At 38.3% G+C, this 18,010-nt stretch overlaps 1 protein-coding gene across 3 annotated transcripts in view; it reads right to left on the bottom strand.

The window, feature by feature from the left end:
* LOC134674458 (cytospin-A-like) overlaps positions 1-18,010 on the bottom strand; it is a 96,986-nt gene that overhangs the window by 34,641 nt on the left and 44,335 nt on the right. For all 3 annotated transcript variants that reach the window (XM_063532532.1, XM_063532535.1, XM_063532533.1), the window contains exon 5: positions 354-690. In XM_063532532.1, the coding sequence (XP_063388602.1) occupies positions 354-690 (337 nt within the window). The remainder of the gene's footprint in view (positions 1-353; positions 691-18,010) is intronic.

Raw genomic sequence — 18,010 nt, 5'->3', positions numbered from 1 at the left:
CCATCATAGAAGGGTTCCTATGCTTCAAGTGCTATAATGTTCATTATTAACTGAAATTCTATCAGACATTCTGATAGAACCGTTCTTATTGCACATGAAGTATAAAGGACCCTTCTCTGATGGAAATCCACAGTTAACTTGCTCAAATTGGTTTCCGGATTACGCCGTACAATGCCACACGATGCGTAGTGTTAAATTGTATCCCAGTTCCCAATTATTATCAATAAATTATTCTTTGTATGGGAAAGCAAAAGAGAAAAAACCTAAAACGTGATGAAGCTCCACACTCCGTAGGGTACAAATTGGAGACAAACAATTTTTTTGGCCTTTATATGTATAGTAATAAAGCATACCTCAGACGGCAATCTCGGTCGCAGCTCCACCTCCTGGAAGCCCGGCATCTCCGCATTCAGCATCACCGGCAAGCTCACGCACTCCTGCGACCCCCGCGACAGCTCCTCAGCGCTATCATACGGCCCCCGCGCATCTTCAAACTCCCCCTCCCCCTCTTCCACTACGGCATTATTGTTCCCTAAATTCTTCTTATGCGCCTTATGAAGCTTCTCTTTCGACCCGAAGATCTTTAAAGTCTTGTCCCTCGTTGGCGCAACCTTATGATGCTTAGAATCGAGGCTTGAAACAGAAGGAGCGCCTTTCAGTGCGGGTTCTTGCTTCCCTTGGCTTGGTCCTCTACGGAATAGCGATTTGAATTTCATCATCTTGAACACTTTTTATATCATGTTTCGTTCGTTCGTTGTCGAGTAAGTTTTTTTGCGTCCACGGCTCGCGGTTCGAATTAGCGTCGGTAATGTCGGTAACTAGATACACAGTTTATCTATAAATAGATTATCAGTTGGTAATTACAGATGATTATTCCACATGGTCGATTAGATAACGATTAAAACAAATTTGGATGACATTAAAACAGAAGATATTAGATATATCAGATATACAATTATACACGGTGTAACATGAGGAAACCGAATAATTTTAACCACGCATTTCTGGGGTCAAAAGAAGTAAAAAATGTAATATAAGTTTAGGTCAACATCGCAAAAAAAATTTTTTCTTTGTTTTATTTTTTAAATTTTTTGATTGTATAAGTTGGATAAGAAGTTGGACTGAGAATACTTGGGAGAAAGGCAAAGAGCAGACGGAAGAAGTGGTGGAATGAGGAGTGTAAGAGAGTAACAGAAGAGAGGCGACATTACAAACTACTGGCCGAACAGGATAGCCAATGGAAAATAAACCATGAACAGCTACAGAAAGAGGTGAAACGGGTAATCAAAAGAGAGAAAAGACAACATCTTGATAACTTGGTCAGAGGTATGGAAGCTTTCATGAAAGCACAAGAGTCCCGAAAATTCTTCCAAGAGGTGAGATCTTTCAGGAAGGGCTACCAACCCTCTACACAGATGCTCATTGATGACAGTGGGAACCTAGTAACATCACGTGAGGAAATTGAAGGTATGTGGCGGGATTACTTCGAACGTCTGCTAAATTGTCCTCCTATAGAAGAGCAAGCCTCGTTAGCAACAGACGACAATGACCTGCATGTAGAACCTCCTTCGTTCGAAGAGGTACACAGCGCTATCATTAGGCTAAAAAACAACAAAGCTCCAGGCATTGATGCGTTGCCTTCCGAGGTGTGGAAGTATGGCGGAGGGGCTGCCCAATCCAAGCTGTATGAGCTAATTCTCAGAATCTGGGAGCTGGAACGACAGCCCCAGGAATGGAATACAGGTGTCATCTGCCCCGTGCACAAAAAAGGCTGTAGAAAGAAGTGCTCAAATTACCGAGGGATTGCTCTGCTTCCCACGGCGTACAAAGTTTTGTCGTATGTGCTATTAAAAAGGTTAGAACCGTACGCGGAAAGAATCCTAAGCGATTTTCAGTGTGGGTTCCGCAAGAACCGTAGCACAATCGACCAGATCTTCCTCCTCAAACAAATCATGGAGAAAAAATGGGAGTGCGCTCAGAGCATCCATTCGTTATTTGTGGATTTCACAAAAGCATACGACAGCATTGACCGAGGCGCCCTGTATTCCATTTTGAGAAAGTTCCATATTCCCAAGAAACTTGTAGATATGATCCAAGTAGCCACTAGTAAAAGCCAAATGCGCGTAAGAGTTGGTAACGAGCTGACGGCGGCTTTCACGGTGAGTACCGGTCTGAAGCAAGGCGATGCCCTGTCCCCTATGCTTTTCAATTTGGTTCTGGAACATGTTGTCCGAAAACTACTCACGCTTGACATTGGAGTCGAACTGAATGGAAGGCATAGACTGATAGGGTACGCGGATGATCTAGCTTTGCTAGGGGAAAGCCGTGAAGAGGTAGAAATATCGGCAAGTATCTTGGAACAAGAAGCAGCAAAAGTGGGTCTCAGAATCAACCATGATAAATCGGAATACCTCCACATGAAGCGGTACAGGGACAGTCGCACCCAAAGACAGAACCTACTTGTGGGTGAAAACACTTACAAAGGAGTGTCCAAGTTCAAATACCTTGGGTGCACTGTCACGGATACATACACAAGGGAGGACGAAATCAACATCCGAACTCATAACGCCTTACGCTGCAGTGCTGCGCTCCATAAGGTTTTGGTGTCTAAGTTTCTTAGTAGACGTACTAAGCTACGGATCTACAAGACCGTGATCCGCCCCATTCTGATGTATGGGTGTGAGGCTTGGACACTAACACTCAAGGAGGAGAACAGCCTTTTAGTCACAGAACGTAAGGTGTTAAGGAAGATTCTGGGACCCGTCAAAAGAGACGATGGCAGTTGGAGGATCCAAAAGAATGCCGAAATAGAACACCTGATAGCCGAGCCGAACATAATAGGTGAGACCAAAGCGCATCGTCTCCGCTGGCTTGGCCATCTCGAAAGGATGGGTGAAGATCGGGCAGCCAAATGGGCCTACCTGGGTCGACCAACTGGGCGCCGTCCTGTTGGTCGTCCTAAATACCGTTGGGCAGATAGAGTGGAGGCAGATCTCCGTGAGCTCGGCGTCGGCGAAAGCTGGCGGGATACCGCTCTGGACCGATCAAAGTGGCGTGCTCTTGTGTTGGAGGCCAAGACTCATTTTGGGTCACCGCGCCAACAAAGTAAGTAAGTAAGTAAGTATAAGTACATAAAAAATAAATGTTATTGGTAAACTTGTTACTTAAAATTGATTTTTCCATTGTTTTTTCGTAGAACCTACTTTTTGCAAAGTGTTACTTGTCACTTTTTGACATCTATCAATGAGGATATTTAGACTACGTCCCATCAAAAACGCCTTTTACACTATGTAACAATAAAAACTAGTTTTTTTTTAAATTAATAATATCTCTGAAACTAGGTGAATTTCAAAAAAGTTTATAGGACATTTTTGGCTCTAAATATGATCAGGAATACGCTGTTAAAATTATTCGGTTTACTCATGTTACACCGTGTATGTATATGTCGTGACCAGATCTTAAAATTGATTATTTCATCATGTGGCAATCATTCGTGAAATGATCGGTTGGCGACATCATGCATGAAATAACCAACCCCATTTAACATGACCATATCATGAAGTGATCAATTCTAAGATGGCATATCATGAAATGATCAAAATAGATGAACTGCCGGCGTATTATGGATGGCTTTATCCATCTTTATCCACGTGATAAAATAACTGTCACTTTTTAACACCATGGGATAGAAAGTGACGGACACCGTTTTATCACGCTGTCACGTAGACAAGAACAACCATCATATCCGTACTGGTCACATATTTACCACTAGGTAGACGAATACAAGCAACCACATACAACGAAAAGACGCAATACCTACAGAGACAGACTGGATTTGCCATTCCAAAACATGACAAGGCGCTACCTGTAACGTAGCCATCAAAAATATCTGAGCATGCACTTTTGAGAAAAAGAGTCGACATGAGTTAGTTAACTTCAACTATTGGTACTCATATTCATTGATTTAAAATATGCCTTATTTCGTAGACGATAGAGTTAAAAATCTATCAAACGCAATCGTTTTCATACGAGCAAAAGAAATGCAGCGATCGAAACGCAAAATGCATTTAAATTTCAATTACCCTTCCTGCGTCAAGTTAATTTCAATAGGGTTACCAAACACCATACTGGAGTCAGTTATGTAACGCTGCCATACATGACCCAAAAAATTTTTATTAAGCTATGAGCTTCATCACATCTGATATTTGAGTAATTCTAAGCATTTCTAGCGTGAAGTGGGGGGGAGGGTGGGGTACAAAGACGGCCGCCATCCGTCATCTTTAAAAAAAATCTACTCTGATCCTGGTGGGTACTAGGGCAAGTTTGGTATCATTTTCGTATAAACCAAAGACGTAGAATTCATTGCTGATATTTGTTTTTTCAATTTCATAGTAATTTTACAAGAAAAACGTAAAAAGGTGAAAAATTTGGTTGGAGATTTTTGCTACGCGGAGCCGAAACTACAAAAGATAGAAAGTTGAAATTTGCACACTAGATTACATTTATAAAGTGTACAAGAGATAAGAAGCGATTTTGAGAAATTCAACCCCTAAGGGGGTTAAAAAGGGGATGAAAGTTTGTATGGGGTTCAAGTTTTATTTTAAGCTAGGAATTTGAAACTTCGTAAAACGATATATTATTAAAATACAAGAAAACTAATTTCAGCGTTTTTGAAAATTCATCCCCTAAGGTGGTGAAAAAGGAGTTGAAAGTTTGTATGGATATCAAAAAAATTTTCGAACGCGGGACTTGAATCTTTGTATTTGGGGATATTATTAAAAGACAGGAAAAGTAATTTCAGCGTTTTGTAAAATTCATCCCCTAACAGGGTTAAAAAGGGGTTGAAAGTTTGAATCCATTACAAATCCGAGTAGACACACATTTCTTATTGGCTCCCAGGCTTGAAATGCTTAGAATTACTCAAGGAACATATGTGATGAAGCTCATAGCTTAATAAAAAATTTTTGGGTCAACTTTATAACTGCTTCCGCTACCAGGATTTGTCAGTCAGGCAATATTTATAACTAAATTCTAAAGTATTTACCTACTGTGGGCCCAATTCGGATTATGAAATAGACATCTTTTAGACATCACCAAGATACGATAAGGGGTCATCCATTAATTACATCACACGTTTAGGGGGAGGGAGGGGGTCAAGAAAATGTGACATATTGTGACATGGGGGAGGGGGGAGACACAAACTTTGTGACGTCACTTTAACTTCATCAGTAACCGAAAATTTATTTATTTTGTTCGCTGTACATTTATTTAAATAACAAGTTTTTAAAACGATAATCGTTTTTATTCGTTTAATTTTCTTTCCTAAGCAGTTTTGGGTTATAAAATTATTAATATTTGTATCGTCAAAAATATTTTGATAAAATGTTAATAATACTTAGGTACTTACTTAATTCGATTTGGAAATTTCGTAGAAAAAATGTGACGTCACACTAGGGGGGGAGGGGTTTGCCAAATGTGACCAAGTGTGACAAGGAGGGGGGGAGGGGTAAAAAAACCTAGAAATTCGTGTGACGTAATTAATGGATGACCCCTAACTATATTTTATGTTTAAGATCTAACCTGTCAAATTTGACATTTGCGCGATTCTGGATATACTCTTGAACGATTTCCACAGGATATGACTTAGAGATCCAATTCACATCTAATAGATATCTTACTCTATCTAACGTAAAAGTGATATTGGTTGCCCGAATTGCGCTGCAAAAGAGAACTAGTTGATAGCTAAACTATAACGTATCTAGAATGGATCTAGTACGTGTCGTCTCTTGTGAATATCTTGAAGTTCGAATACGGCAGTGTCTTAAGAATTAGACAGAAACTTTGTAAGACACACTTTATGGATTGATAAATAGATTTTTGCATTACAAGGCGGCATAGTTGTTATTTGACCCCTTAAGCAATTATTTCGACTTTCCAGACTGTTTAAAGACAGTATTTATGAACTACGAGTATATAAAGTAGGAACCAATTAGGTTTAAGTACTAGATGTCCTAAACAGAGATGTGACTTATTTGAAATACTTGTATTTAAAATGCAAATACAAAATGCAAAATACCTATTTTGCATTTTGTATTTAAATACCTTTCGATGAAAACTATTTTGTATTTTATTTCAAATATTTTTTGGGACCTATTTTCTATTTTCAAAATACAAAATACTTTATAGTATGTACCTATGTAAGTACATAATGTAGGTATTAGTTACAATCTCTTTCTGATGTTACAATCCTAGCAACTCTCTCATTCTTTTAACATGGAACTGGTGAATCTGTTTAGTAACGTCGCACATGACCACAAGCATAGCGAGCGGTTAAAAAGGTGGAATCATGAGGGTTTCAAGGCACGAGACTTTTCTGCCCTGGTGAAACACAAGCGGGACGTTTTCATCACACTAACGAGAGGCATTATACTCGCAGTAAAATATTTCAAATATAAATCAATGTTTTTAAAATTGGCCGTTAAAAACCATCATTCATCCATCCTACCGGTTCATATGAGCAAACAACTAGAAATTTGCACTTTAGATAGAGGACTGATTGACACACTGTTTTCAATGGATAAAGAGAGTCTTTTCAACTCGGAAATTCTGAGTAATAATACTTTTTAATTCAGGCTAGGTTTCATTATTCAGAGTACCTTTTATCGCAAAGTATTTGTATTTTGAAAAAGTATTTTGAAAATACCTATTTCGTATTTTGTATTTTAAATACAAATTCAAAAGCTATTTTGTATTTTGCATTTGAAATATTATATCAAGGAAGTATGTATTTGTATTTTGTATTTAAATACTTTTTATAAAGTATTTTTCGCATCTCTGGTCCTAAAGCAGGGAATAAGTTAAGATATCTACTATTCACAGTACCTAAATTTTATATCCATCAGCCAGGGCTATGGTCAATCATAGATATAAGGCATTCACCGACTTCAAAAAAAGAGGTTATCAGTTTTTTTTAAGAAAAAATAACGAATAGTTGGTCAAGCAGATCTTGTCAGTAGAAAAAGGCGGCAAATTTGAAAAATGTAGGCGCGAAGGGATATCGTCTCATAGAAAATTAGAATTTAGAGCCTTTTTCTACTGACAAGATTTGCTTGGCCATCTATAAATCAGGATATTGATGTCTCGCTGGCAACCCTATTAGCTAGTCCCCCAACGGACGCTCCCCTGTCCTATGCTAATAGGGCACACCTAGGGGCTTTTCATTGCTTTGTTCATTTGTTGCTAACATAGATAGCGTTTTAATGTTCTTTGTTCTCAGGTTCAATGACGAATGGCATCAAAAAGGGGTTATGGATTATTGTAAAAATAACGAGTTTCCAAGAAGTTTAATGTCAATATTTATGATGCGCCGCCATTGCTGCTCATATCAACTAAGTATTTGGTATATTTATAACTGTTTGTCAGGATCGTAGCAAGTGGAAATCCGTGGTCTTTGTCTACCCCTCCGGGAAATAAGCGTGATTATATGTATGTATATGGCGGCGGCCGATCGTAAGATCAGGCAGATCGTAATGTTCCTGTGTAATGTTTTGACGATAGTCACATTAAACCAATATATACTTAGGTAGTTAGGATATGTTCGTTAGGTTGCTTCAGATGCCCGAAGAGCAAACTCCCCAGAAATAGGAACCCCGCGTAGCCTAAGAATTTCGCGATATGCCTGATCTTACGATCGGTCGCCGACATATATACCATAAGCATCGCTCTGCATACAACCTAACCGAGCAAGGAGCTCGTATACGTCCACTACCATAACGTGATGCAAAAAATTGCATTTGCATACAATGATGTAAAAGGTATACCACACTGTAGTGTGGGTATCGTACAATAAGTACAATTGCTGGTGTGTAGGTGCTGTGAAATTAGCCTTGTGAGAATATTCCAGCCTTGGAGGCTTGTGACTTGTGACTCGCCAGTCTTTGCCAGTCGCTTTTCGGTGAAGGAAAACATCGTGAGGAAACCGGACTAATCCTAATAAGGCCTAGTTTCCCCTCTGGGTTGGAAGGTCAGATGGCAGTCGCTTTCGTAAAAACTAGTGCCTACGTCAAATCATGGGATTAGTTGTCAAGCGGACCCCAGGCTCCCATGAGCCGTGGCAAAATGCCGGGATAACGCCAGGAAGAAGAAGGAGGCTTGTGACTTTTGATCAGCAAGATATTGACTCCAATCCTCAAGCTTATTCGTCTCTATATTTCCAGATCCCAGGTATAATCCGACAACAGATTGTAGAAGATTATTGAGGGCTCCACTTCCTTCGTAACTGTCATATTTTTGACGTAAAATCTTAACATGGCAACAATTTCGTACTGATTTTTTTTAATTCCTTTTTATTTAATTTCTACAATTTTTTTGTCGCACTTATATCTTGACTTTAAAATTTGCTTGGTTGCTTTATAAAGGCAGAAGCAGGCGTGACTCACTCTACGATTTCGTCGCTTTGCTACAGGTACCTAGCTAAAAGTACATCCGTTCGACCCCAATTTTGGGGTTTACCATAAGCCGCGCGTGGCGCTGTCGCCACCTAGCGGCCATATCTGTGCTGATCGTGACAGACGCGTTTTGTTAGAGAGTCAGTCTTCTGTGCCTAGTACTATTATTTATTCTGTGGCAGAAGCTACTAACTGATCAAAACTCCATCTGAATTCACCGTGTAGTTTTGAACTTAGGGGCTAGCCAAGATGACAATTATTAATAGCAAAAGGCAAATAATCGAAACTTAAATAATGTACAGAAATATAAATGGTCAAGCACATCTTGTCAATAGAAAAAGGCGCGAAATTCAAATTTTCTATGAGACGATATCCCTTCGAGCCTACATTTTTCAAATTTGCCGCCTTTTTCTACTGACAAGATCTGCTTGACCAACTTTAGTCACGTGATTTTTAGTAGCATCTGTCATTCTGATACGTTTTTTCTTTTCGTTTGGCGTTTGTCGATGTACGATTGTAATCTTGGCTCCCCTCTTTTAATGCCCAGATAAGAAAGCTTTAAATCAATCGAAATCCAGAATATCAAACCGAGTGTGGTGATCATTTTCGGTCAGAATTCTTCTTTTTGTTAAAAGGGGCCATATTGGGCATAGATAGGTATTTTTTTTTTTCAAAACAATGCCTGGAACCCACATGATCTATTATAGCATGAAGGGTGTGCGTGCGTGACCAAAGACAATAATCGCTAATTTGATGTTTCCTTCCCTATTCTGCCAGTCGTTCGAGTAACGGTGTCCAAAACATGCAAGTGTGTGCGGCAAAGTAGTAAGACTATTACATACCTACTGAAATTATAATACGGTTTGTAATGTAATTATAATAATAAAAAATACTAAGCCTTAAGGCACTTCATATTCAAAATACCATAGTAAGTGTAAAGGCTGGCGTCCACTACACTCGCCGAGTCGAGTCGAAACGCGTAGCCGCAGAAATTCGCCTGACGAGGAATACGCGCGGAGAGTCGAATCGGCGCGCCGCGGCTATTCGTCAATGGACGCAGTTGCATAGAAAATATAGGAGGCGAATTATTGCGATTCGATTCGATTCGCCTCGGCGAGTCTAGTGGACGCCAGCCTTAAGTACCCAATTTAAGTAGGCACGTGAAATGTAGAGTTGAGATTTGAATAATAACAATGGAAATTGTACGCCTTATGGTGTGCGCTAACGGTAACACAAACGAAACGTGCACTCATAACAATTCGACACGCCCAAGGTCGACATTTATCGAGTTATTATTTAAATCATTTACAATAGCAAGATAACGCGATCGCGATATGTTATACGAATGTGTAACCTTCACACACACAAGGGACATTGATCGACGTTGAATGAAAAGTTAACAAGAGATAAAAACAGGTTATTTTAAACCTTGTAAACAAAACGTAAAAGCGCGCGAAAATCAACCAATGGGAACTAATCGCTAGGAATGCCACTTTGATTGGCCGCGATCATTCGAAAAAAGAACAAACTAAGCTTTACGACCGTTACGCATTAAGTTTCAGTCATTTTAAAATCAATCTCGATCTTTATACGTCTCAAGTGGGTCCAAAATGGCAATTCCTTTTTTGATTTGATAGTTTTTTTTTTTTAAACGCAGTAGTGACACGGATACAGGGTGAACGGCCAGCCATGGCCGCGGGAGGTCGCCCGCTGCCGATATGGAAGCTGGTCTGTTGTCTATGGTTAATATATTCTATATTTGAAACGAGCATAAATATTCATACAATTAATCTATGGAGAAAACTTAAAATATAAAATGAGCTGGATATCGATTCCGTATTCAAACCACAGATAAGTAATTTTTAAATAGAAAATACCCAAACTTATGAACAAAACACTTTCACTAGCCTATATTAAGAGTGTCCCACTGCTGGGCAAAGGCCTCCCCTCTTTTCCGCCATTTAGTCCTGTCCTCTCCAATGCAGTTGTGCATTTGACAAAATGAATCTAAGGCGCCAACTCCGTTTTGATCTTCCTCGCCTCGAGTTCCAGTCTGTGGCTAGTTTGGTTGAGAAATTAGAAATAAAACTGAAATGAAACCATGTTTTTTACGAAGGGGCGCGGGTGTAAAAGTTACAAAAGAATTTCTTGTCTACTATTAAAGTAAGTAGTGGGAACGCATTCCGAATGTCCCGATGCGGTCGATGATGTCAATCGTGAAATCAACACTGTAACGTAATAGATTGTATTAAAACATACAGGCCATGCTGTGTCTCAGTGCTCTCAGTGGTTCAATACATAACAAATCTTTGCAAGCGAACTCAAAATATTATCATCATCTGTCTATTTAGTTATGGCGGCTTTTTTTCCACAGCTCAGTAAGAAAGTGGTGTGATCGATACCTAAAACTAAAAAATTGGCGCAGATATTAATTAATGCTACTACTTACTTAGTGTAAGTTGAGTGAATAAGCAGACAATTTTTCCTATTATTGGGGTTTAGTTGGAACATGGAAGACTTATGGACAATAAGGGTATTGAGAATAATGGGCTGGGACCAGTGGACTTGGCGCCCTCCAATGCGCAACATTTTTCATTTTTATAAACCCAGATTTTCTCTGGCCCTCATTCCATACCTACCTAGTTTTCACGTTGACTTACCCCAAATATATTTACTGCCTCTTGTATTCACATAAAAAATTACCTAAAAAATAATAATATTACTGCTCTTAAAGCATTGATTGATACAGTTTCAATACCAGACTATATAAAATAGATATAGCCCTGAACTTAGAGCAATAGAAGTAAGGTGGTCGACCAGCCACGACCTAGAAAGGACGGACTGAGCGTCGCGTGCCAATCATGATGGTAAAGGTAAACGCGCCCATCGTTTGGATGTAGTTCGTGCCTGGATTGTTATTGACCGAGAGATCACGAAGCGTCGTCGATTCAACTCGTCGTCGTTACATATCTCGTAAAGCCATTAGTTTATTCGTCCACTCACGTGGTACCACCAGCCCACAAGGGAACAATAAAAAAAACGGGCAATAGGTACTTATAAAAGATTATATAATTGATATAAACTTTAAGAATATATTGATAAAACTGTATATCAAAATTATGCATGAACAAAATAAGGAGCCTAATCGATTTTAGCACAGTTTTAATAAAATTTTAAATACTTTAACGATGTGCTAACACTGAAATTGAGGATGACACCAACAATTTGTTGCCAGAAATTGATGACTACTATAATTTATTTTAACTTTTGCATATACATATAAACTGCCTTAGGGGTCATCCATTAATTACATCACACGTTTAGGGGGAGGGAGGGGGTCAAGAAAATGTGACATATTGTGACATGGGGGAGGGGGGAGACACAAACTTTGTGACGTCACTTTAACTTCATCAGTAACCGAAAATTTATTTAAATTATTTTATTCGCTGTACATTCAAATAACAAGTTTTTAAAACGATAATCGTTTTTATTCGTTTAATTTCCTTTCCTAAGCAGTTTTGGGTTATAAAATTACTAATATTTATATCGTCAAAAATATTTTGATAAAATATTAATAATACTTCGGTACTTACTTAATTTGATTTGGCGATTTCGTAGAAAAAATGTGACGTCACACTAGGGGGGAGGGGTTTTCCAAATGTGACCAAGTGTGACAAGGAGGGGGGGTGGGGTCAAAAAACCTAGAAATTCGTGTGACGTAATTAATGGATGACCCCTTAGCATCAGATTTTCAATGCCTCTAATTTCAGATTGTAAATGTCTTATCTAATATACTTGGTCAAGCAGATCTTGTCAGTAGAAAAAGGCGGCAAATTTGAAAAATGTAGGCGCGAAGGGTTATCGTCTCATAGAAAATTTGAATTTCGCGCCTTTTTCTACTGACAAGATTTGCTTGACCGTCTATAAATACCTAAATTTTAAAATATTACCTACAGAAACATAGCAATGTGCTAAACATAGCTACTACCTTCATTTATTTTTAGTTTGATTAGCTGACATTTCTGCTCAATTACATTGACTATCGTAAATTGGGTGTGACATAGCGCAGGTTAAGTAGAGTGGCCTGCCTTATTATCAAGAGCGTTGAGCATGAAATCGCGTTTGACAATTTTGAGCACAAACTAATTGGGATTATTGTTTATTGTATGGCCTCAGGCCATGACAGTTCCCTCCACTTCCCGGTTTCCGATTGAGCTTTAATTTTGCATGCATGTATAAATCGGATGACAATGTAATTATTATGGTACCATCGAGCAGATCTGATGATGGAGACAGGAGGTGGCAATAGGAACTCTGTGATGAAACAACTCAATCTAATTGTGTTAGGGGTTTTAAGAATTGTCTCGATGAGTGTTAGTTAGCTAGTTTGTCGTAAGAAAAGTACAGTCAGCGATAAAAGCTTGTACCAAAAATGAAATTTTTGCCAAAAACTTATTGGTTCTTTACTTCGTGTGAGGCTTGCATGAGTCACCTGTGTAAGTTCAGTCTACATTGAAAAGTTACAGCTGATAGTTTTTTTAGGGTTCCTTACCCAAAGGGTAAAACGGGACCCTATTACTAAGACTTCGCTGTCCGTCCGTCCGTCCGTCCGTCCGTCTGTCACCAGGCTGTATCTCACGAACCGTGATAGCTAGACAGTTGAAATTTTCACAGATGATGTATTTCTGTTGCCGCTATAACAACAAATACTAAAAACAGAATAAAATAAAGATTTAAATGGGGCTCCCATACAACAAACGTGATTTTTGACCAAAGTTAAGCAACGTCGGGAGGGGTCAGTACTTGGATGGGTGACCGTTTTCTTTTTGCTTTTTTTTGCTTTTTTTTTTTGCATTATGGTACGGAACCCTTCGTGCGCGAGTCCGACTCGCACTTGCCCGGTTTTTTAAACTCGTCGATTACATATTTGAGGAAGTTCCATCCTTCTTATCAACAAGGTCGTCGTATGTCGCGAATTACTTTATCGTATTTATTTTGATTTGATTGATGTTGATTAGATTGGTAAGACGGAATATCGTTTTATTCGTAAGGGGTCATCCACACGTTTAGGGGGAGGGAGGGGGTCAAGAAAATGTGACATATTGTGAGTATTGTGACATGGGGGAGGGGGGAGACACAAACTTTGTGACGTCACTTTAACTTCATCAGTAACCGAAAATTTATTTAAATTATTCAGTTCGCTGTACATTTAAATAACAAGTTTTTAAAACGAAAATAGTTTTTAATCGTTTAATTTTCTTTCCTAAGCAGTTTAGGGTTATAAAATTACTAATATTTATATAGTCAAAAATATTTTGATAAAATATTAATAATACTTAGGTACTTACTTAATTCGATTTGGCGATTTCGTAGAAACAATGTGACGTCACACTAGGGGGGGGAGGGGTTTGCCAAATGTGACCAAGTGTGACAAGGGGGGGGGGAGGGGTCAAATAACCTAGAAATTGGTGTGACGTAATTAATGGATGACCCCTAATTGATCTTCAGAATTATACTTTTCTCTGAAGAGTTCTTATGAAACACCCCTTTAGGAGTCAACATTCTATTTCTAATATCAGATTCTTATTATATTAATTTATGTTAAATTGCGTTTTTCTTATCTTAAATTGACTTATCGATTTAATAGCCGTTATCTCCTCCTATCTCTCTTCCTACCGATTCATTATAAAATAGATCAATCATTCGCGTGTCTCGCACTCGAGCCATGGGAATGGGAAACGATCTCTCGCAGAAAGTCCCGTTGCAAAGTGCACTGTCGTCTAGTTGGCAACACTTTCTCTGTAGAACCAGTCCGAGTCCAATTGACCTCAGACTTTTCAAAAGCGTTTAGGCTTGGTAATTAATTAATTTAGAAGAAAATATTACTATCAACGGTATGGTATTTCGCATTTCATTGTACAAAAGTATCTACAGTTTATATTACAATTCTTTTTCTAAGGCATGAGCATCAAAACCACCCAAACATCACATATATTTATCATCAAATTTTATTTTAAATGGCTCTACAAGGACTCCAGCTTCGAAATATATAGTTTTCTGCTGTAATAATGGCGTCCTGCTGTAACGGACGTTCGATTCTTAATTTCGGTTCGATTATTTGAAGTTACCCACCCTCTTTACCCAACGGATCACGGAAGTCCTCTCTTAAGTACTTTTATTCAGAATATTTTAGAGTGCTCTTCAAGTATCGACGTCTTGCTGTTTTAAAAATGGCGGTAATTTTAGCAGATACTTACTATTTTGATTACTCAGAATTAAAACTGTCTTCTCTTATTAGCCAAAGGTTTTGGAAAATCCACTCAAGAACCTTAAACTAATAACGCATAGACAGATAGTCCCCATACGGCTAACCTGCCAAAACTGAAGCCGAAACACGATCGATGTGTGCGTGGAACGCTCGTGTTTTACGCTCAGCAAACACACACATATATATAAAATATGTTGCCAGTATTCATTTGCTTCTCTCAAAGTAGGGGAATTTTAACAACATCCACACTTGGTTATTAATAATTTGGAAGTGTGTAGATTCGATTTTGTAGCAAAAGCTTTTGTTTATTTTGGGATTTATTGCATTTCTATACTTTGTGAAATGAGGATTAAATAAATAGCTGATAAGTTTTTACTATTTTTATTTATTTAACAAATGTGCATAAAACAATAAGAATAAATTTAAATAGGACAGAGAATATTCGACCGTGTTTAGTCCGTTTCCAATATTTCCTTATTGCGTCATTCCGATTTAGACTAATTTTTTCCTTCCATCTCGCAGACAGAAGTGCATCAGTCAGAAAACTGAAACGAACATTACATAAAATAAATATAAGAAAAAAACTAAATACTTTACCTAAATAATTAAGTTAATTATAATTTTCTATAATGAATCAATGAAATTCAATTGAGCGTATTTATTTTAGAATGAAGACGTCATGTCCCATTTGGAGGAAAAAATATTCACTACACTGGCAACATTTAGAAGAAATGGCGGCTGACGAAAATTTGGAATTTTGTATTTACGATTATGTAAAAATATCACATTAAACTCGATAATTACGCGTGAAATGTAATATCAGGCGGTTTGTTTTTATTATATGATGTGTTATGACACCCATTCACTGTACAAACAACCATCTTTCCTTTAGTTTTTGATTTTTAAACGGGAGGTGTACACAAACCGATTTGACTTTGAGTACTGCGAGGGCCGTTCGAAATGTTCGAATACGATGATACGAGTGTGACGTGACGTCGCACTTGAAATGGCTTCACTGGGGGTGTACGGACTAGGTATCTATGCCTTATAAATCTATGTCAAGAACTATTTGTGAAGTGTCCTTAAAGTAAGTACTTAAACATAAAATATTCAAGTTCGACGACTTGTTTATCCCTTGCCAGCTACCTTCGCGTATCTATTACTTGGCGTTGAATACCACAAAACAGGTTTGAAATAGGCATTTTCGCTTGCATACAAAGTACTAAATTCACTTACATTTCTGCATTAAAGCCCTCTGCTAACTATAAGAGACAGGCAACTATTTACATTGCGTGGCACCGGCGTCTAGGAATGACGTTGGGGCGCCAGCGGCTCATTATAAAACACAAGTATAGGTATTAATTGTTCAAGTAACAATGCATATTCGCTATAATATGTACCTACTACAGATATGATCGTCTGGTCTTAATAACAAGTACTTTTATGAGGAAAAAACAGTTAAGAACACTTGGTAATTCTGCTTACGTTTTGTATGAGTAACTTATGAATGTATCACTGGAGCAATGTGTATGTGGTTAAGGCAAGTCTAGCCCTCCTTTTCCTCGGTTGCTGTAAGGTTCTTAACTAGATTCCAGTGTACGTGTAAACAATTTTACGTCACCGGGGCTGTAAATTGCATTTACAGTTTCCTTGTGCACCTGACCGGAAGACATAAAATTGTGTACTCACTCACCACGGGTCATTAGGATACATACTGCATTTATATAACCAAAAGATGTTTTTGCTGTTATTCGCTAGGTGCACGACGGGAGCTGCCCTCTTTTTGTGGGCTTTTTTACGTACAATTTTACCTTCTTATCAAATCAGAAATCTACAGGAAATTCTCAGTGTCAGGTGTCAATTGAGAATCGCCACACTAACCGCTAGCATGCACTTCTACACCGCCGCTGGCGTGGAATGTAATTAGTGCAATTAATCAGCTATAGAGTAATCAGATAATTACACTGCAACACGAAGACAGCCAAATGAATGAATGTTATGTATGATGTCTCATAATTGGCGTAATATTACGGAATACTCCGAAGCTAAATACGAATGGATGTGAAGTAATCAGAAGCTTATCTTGAACGTGAGATCTTTGCCAAACAGTTTTAAAATGATACTCCCAGTCGGTCTTTTTCTTAGCTTTCGTGGCTCATAGTAAGTGCTCTACTTATTTCTCCGATGCCAAGCATGACCAGAACTTGGATAGTTTGGTAAATTGATCTTAATTAATAATTCTTCTTACTTCCATTGTCGCCATTGACGGTCATCACAAATACGCTGAGCGAGTGAAAGGTATACAAGACTCTTTGTATTCGCTTACATTCGTCCAATCCAAATAAACTTTCTCTGGCAAAAATTGCTTCATGTGCCTCGTTATATTTATCCAGATAAGTAGGTAATCCTTTGCAAGGAGATTATACTGTTATAACATTACTTTGGAACTCACCACTCGAATGTAGAAAGCAGAAACTTTCGATGTTCAACGTCAAAAATAATTCGTGTTAGTCAAGTCAAAGTTCATTGATGCGATGAGGTTGTTGGAAGTGTGATGCACGTCCCAATCACGATACTTTCTACCGTTGTCTATGCGGAGAATAACAAATTAGATAACAGTGTTCGTCGAACGTTAAGTCAATATTCAAGACTTGAACAAACTCTTATATCCAATGATAAAACCAAACCAAAACAGCTTAAAGGGAACATAAATCAAATCTCCAATGTAGGCCATATCCATCTTAAAATGGTATATTCGTTATCCTACTTTGAAATCAATCAAACCTGAAAAGCGAGTATTCAAGGGTGCAGAATTCTTGCTCATAGAGGTTTCTCTCTAATCCAAGTTTCTCGCTCCTAGAGGTAAGGCATAAGAGATATCCCGCTTAGGCAGGATTTAAAATAAGTCGCTGAGATATGCTCTAAGTATGTACTAAGTTCTTCAACCTAAATAATATGCATCAATAATCAACCAACGCATAGAAAAGAGCTACAAAACAATCCATCGGTTACCCCATCTGTTTACCATATGCACGTATGACTCGTACATTTAACCCCACTAAATTAAATATCACAGAGCCACTGTTCTTGCATGAGTAATGGTGCCGTAAAATTATCGCTTTGTAAGGAGCTGCGTCGCCCTTGGCGAGGCACTTGGTCAAACAATTGCTATCGTATCCAGCTCATTTGTTATATTTAAGTGAAGAAGGTTTACAAGAGTAATAACTTATGCCCGGTTCCTTTATTCCATAAACCGTTAGAGAATTAACAAACCTACCGTTTTGACAGATCTGAA

This window comes from Cydia fagiglandana, chromosome 20, assembly GCF_963556715.1.
Source record: "Cydia fagiglandana chromosome 20, ilCydFagi1.1, whole genome shotgun sequence".
Taxonomy (NCBI): Eukaryota; Metazoa; Arthropoda; class Insecta; order Lepidoptera; family Tortricidae; genus Cydia; species Cydia fagiglandana.
This window is presented reverse-complemented; position numbering and strand designations above follow the sequence as displayed.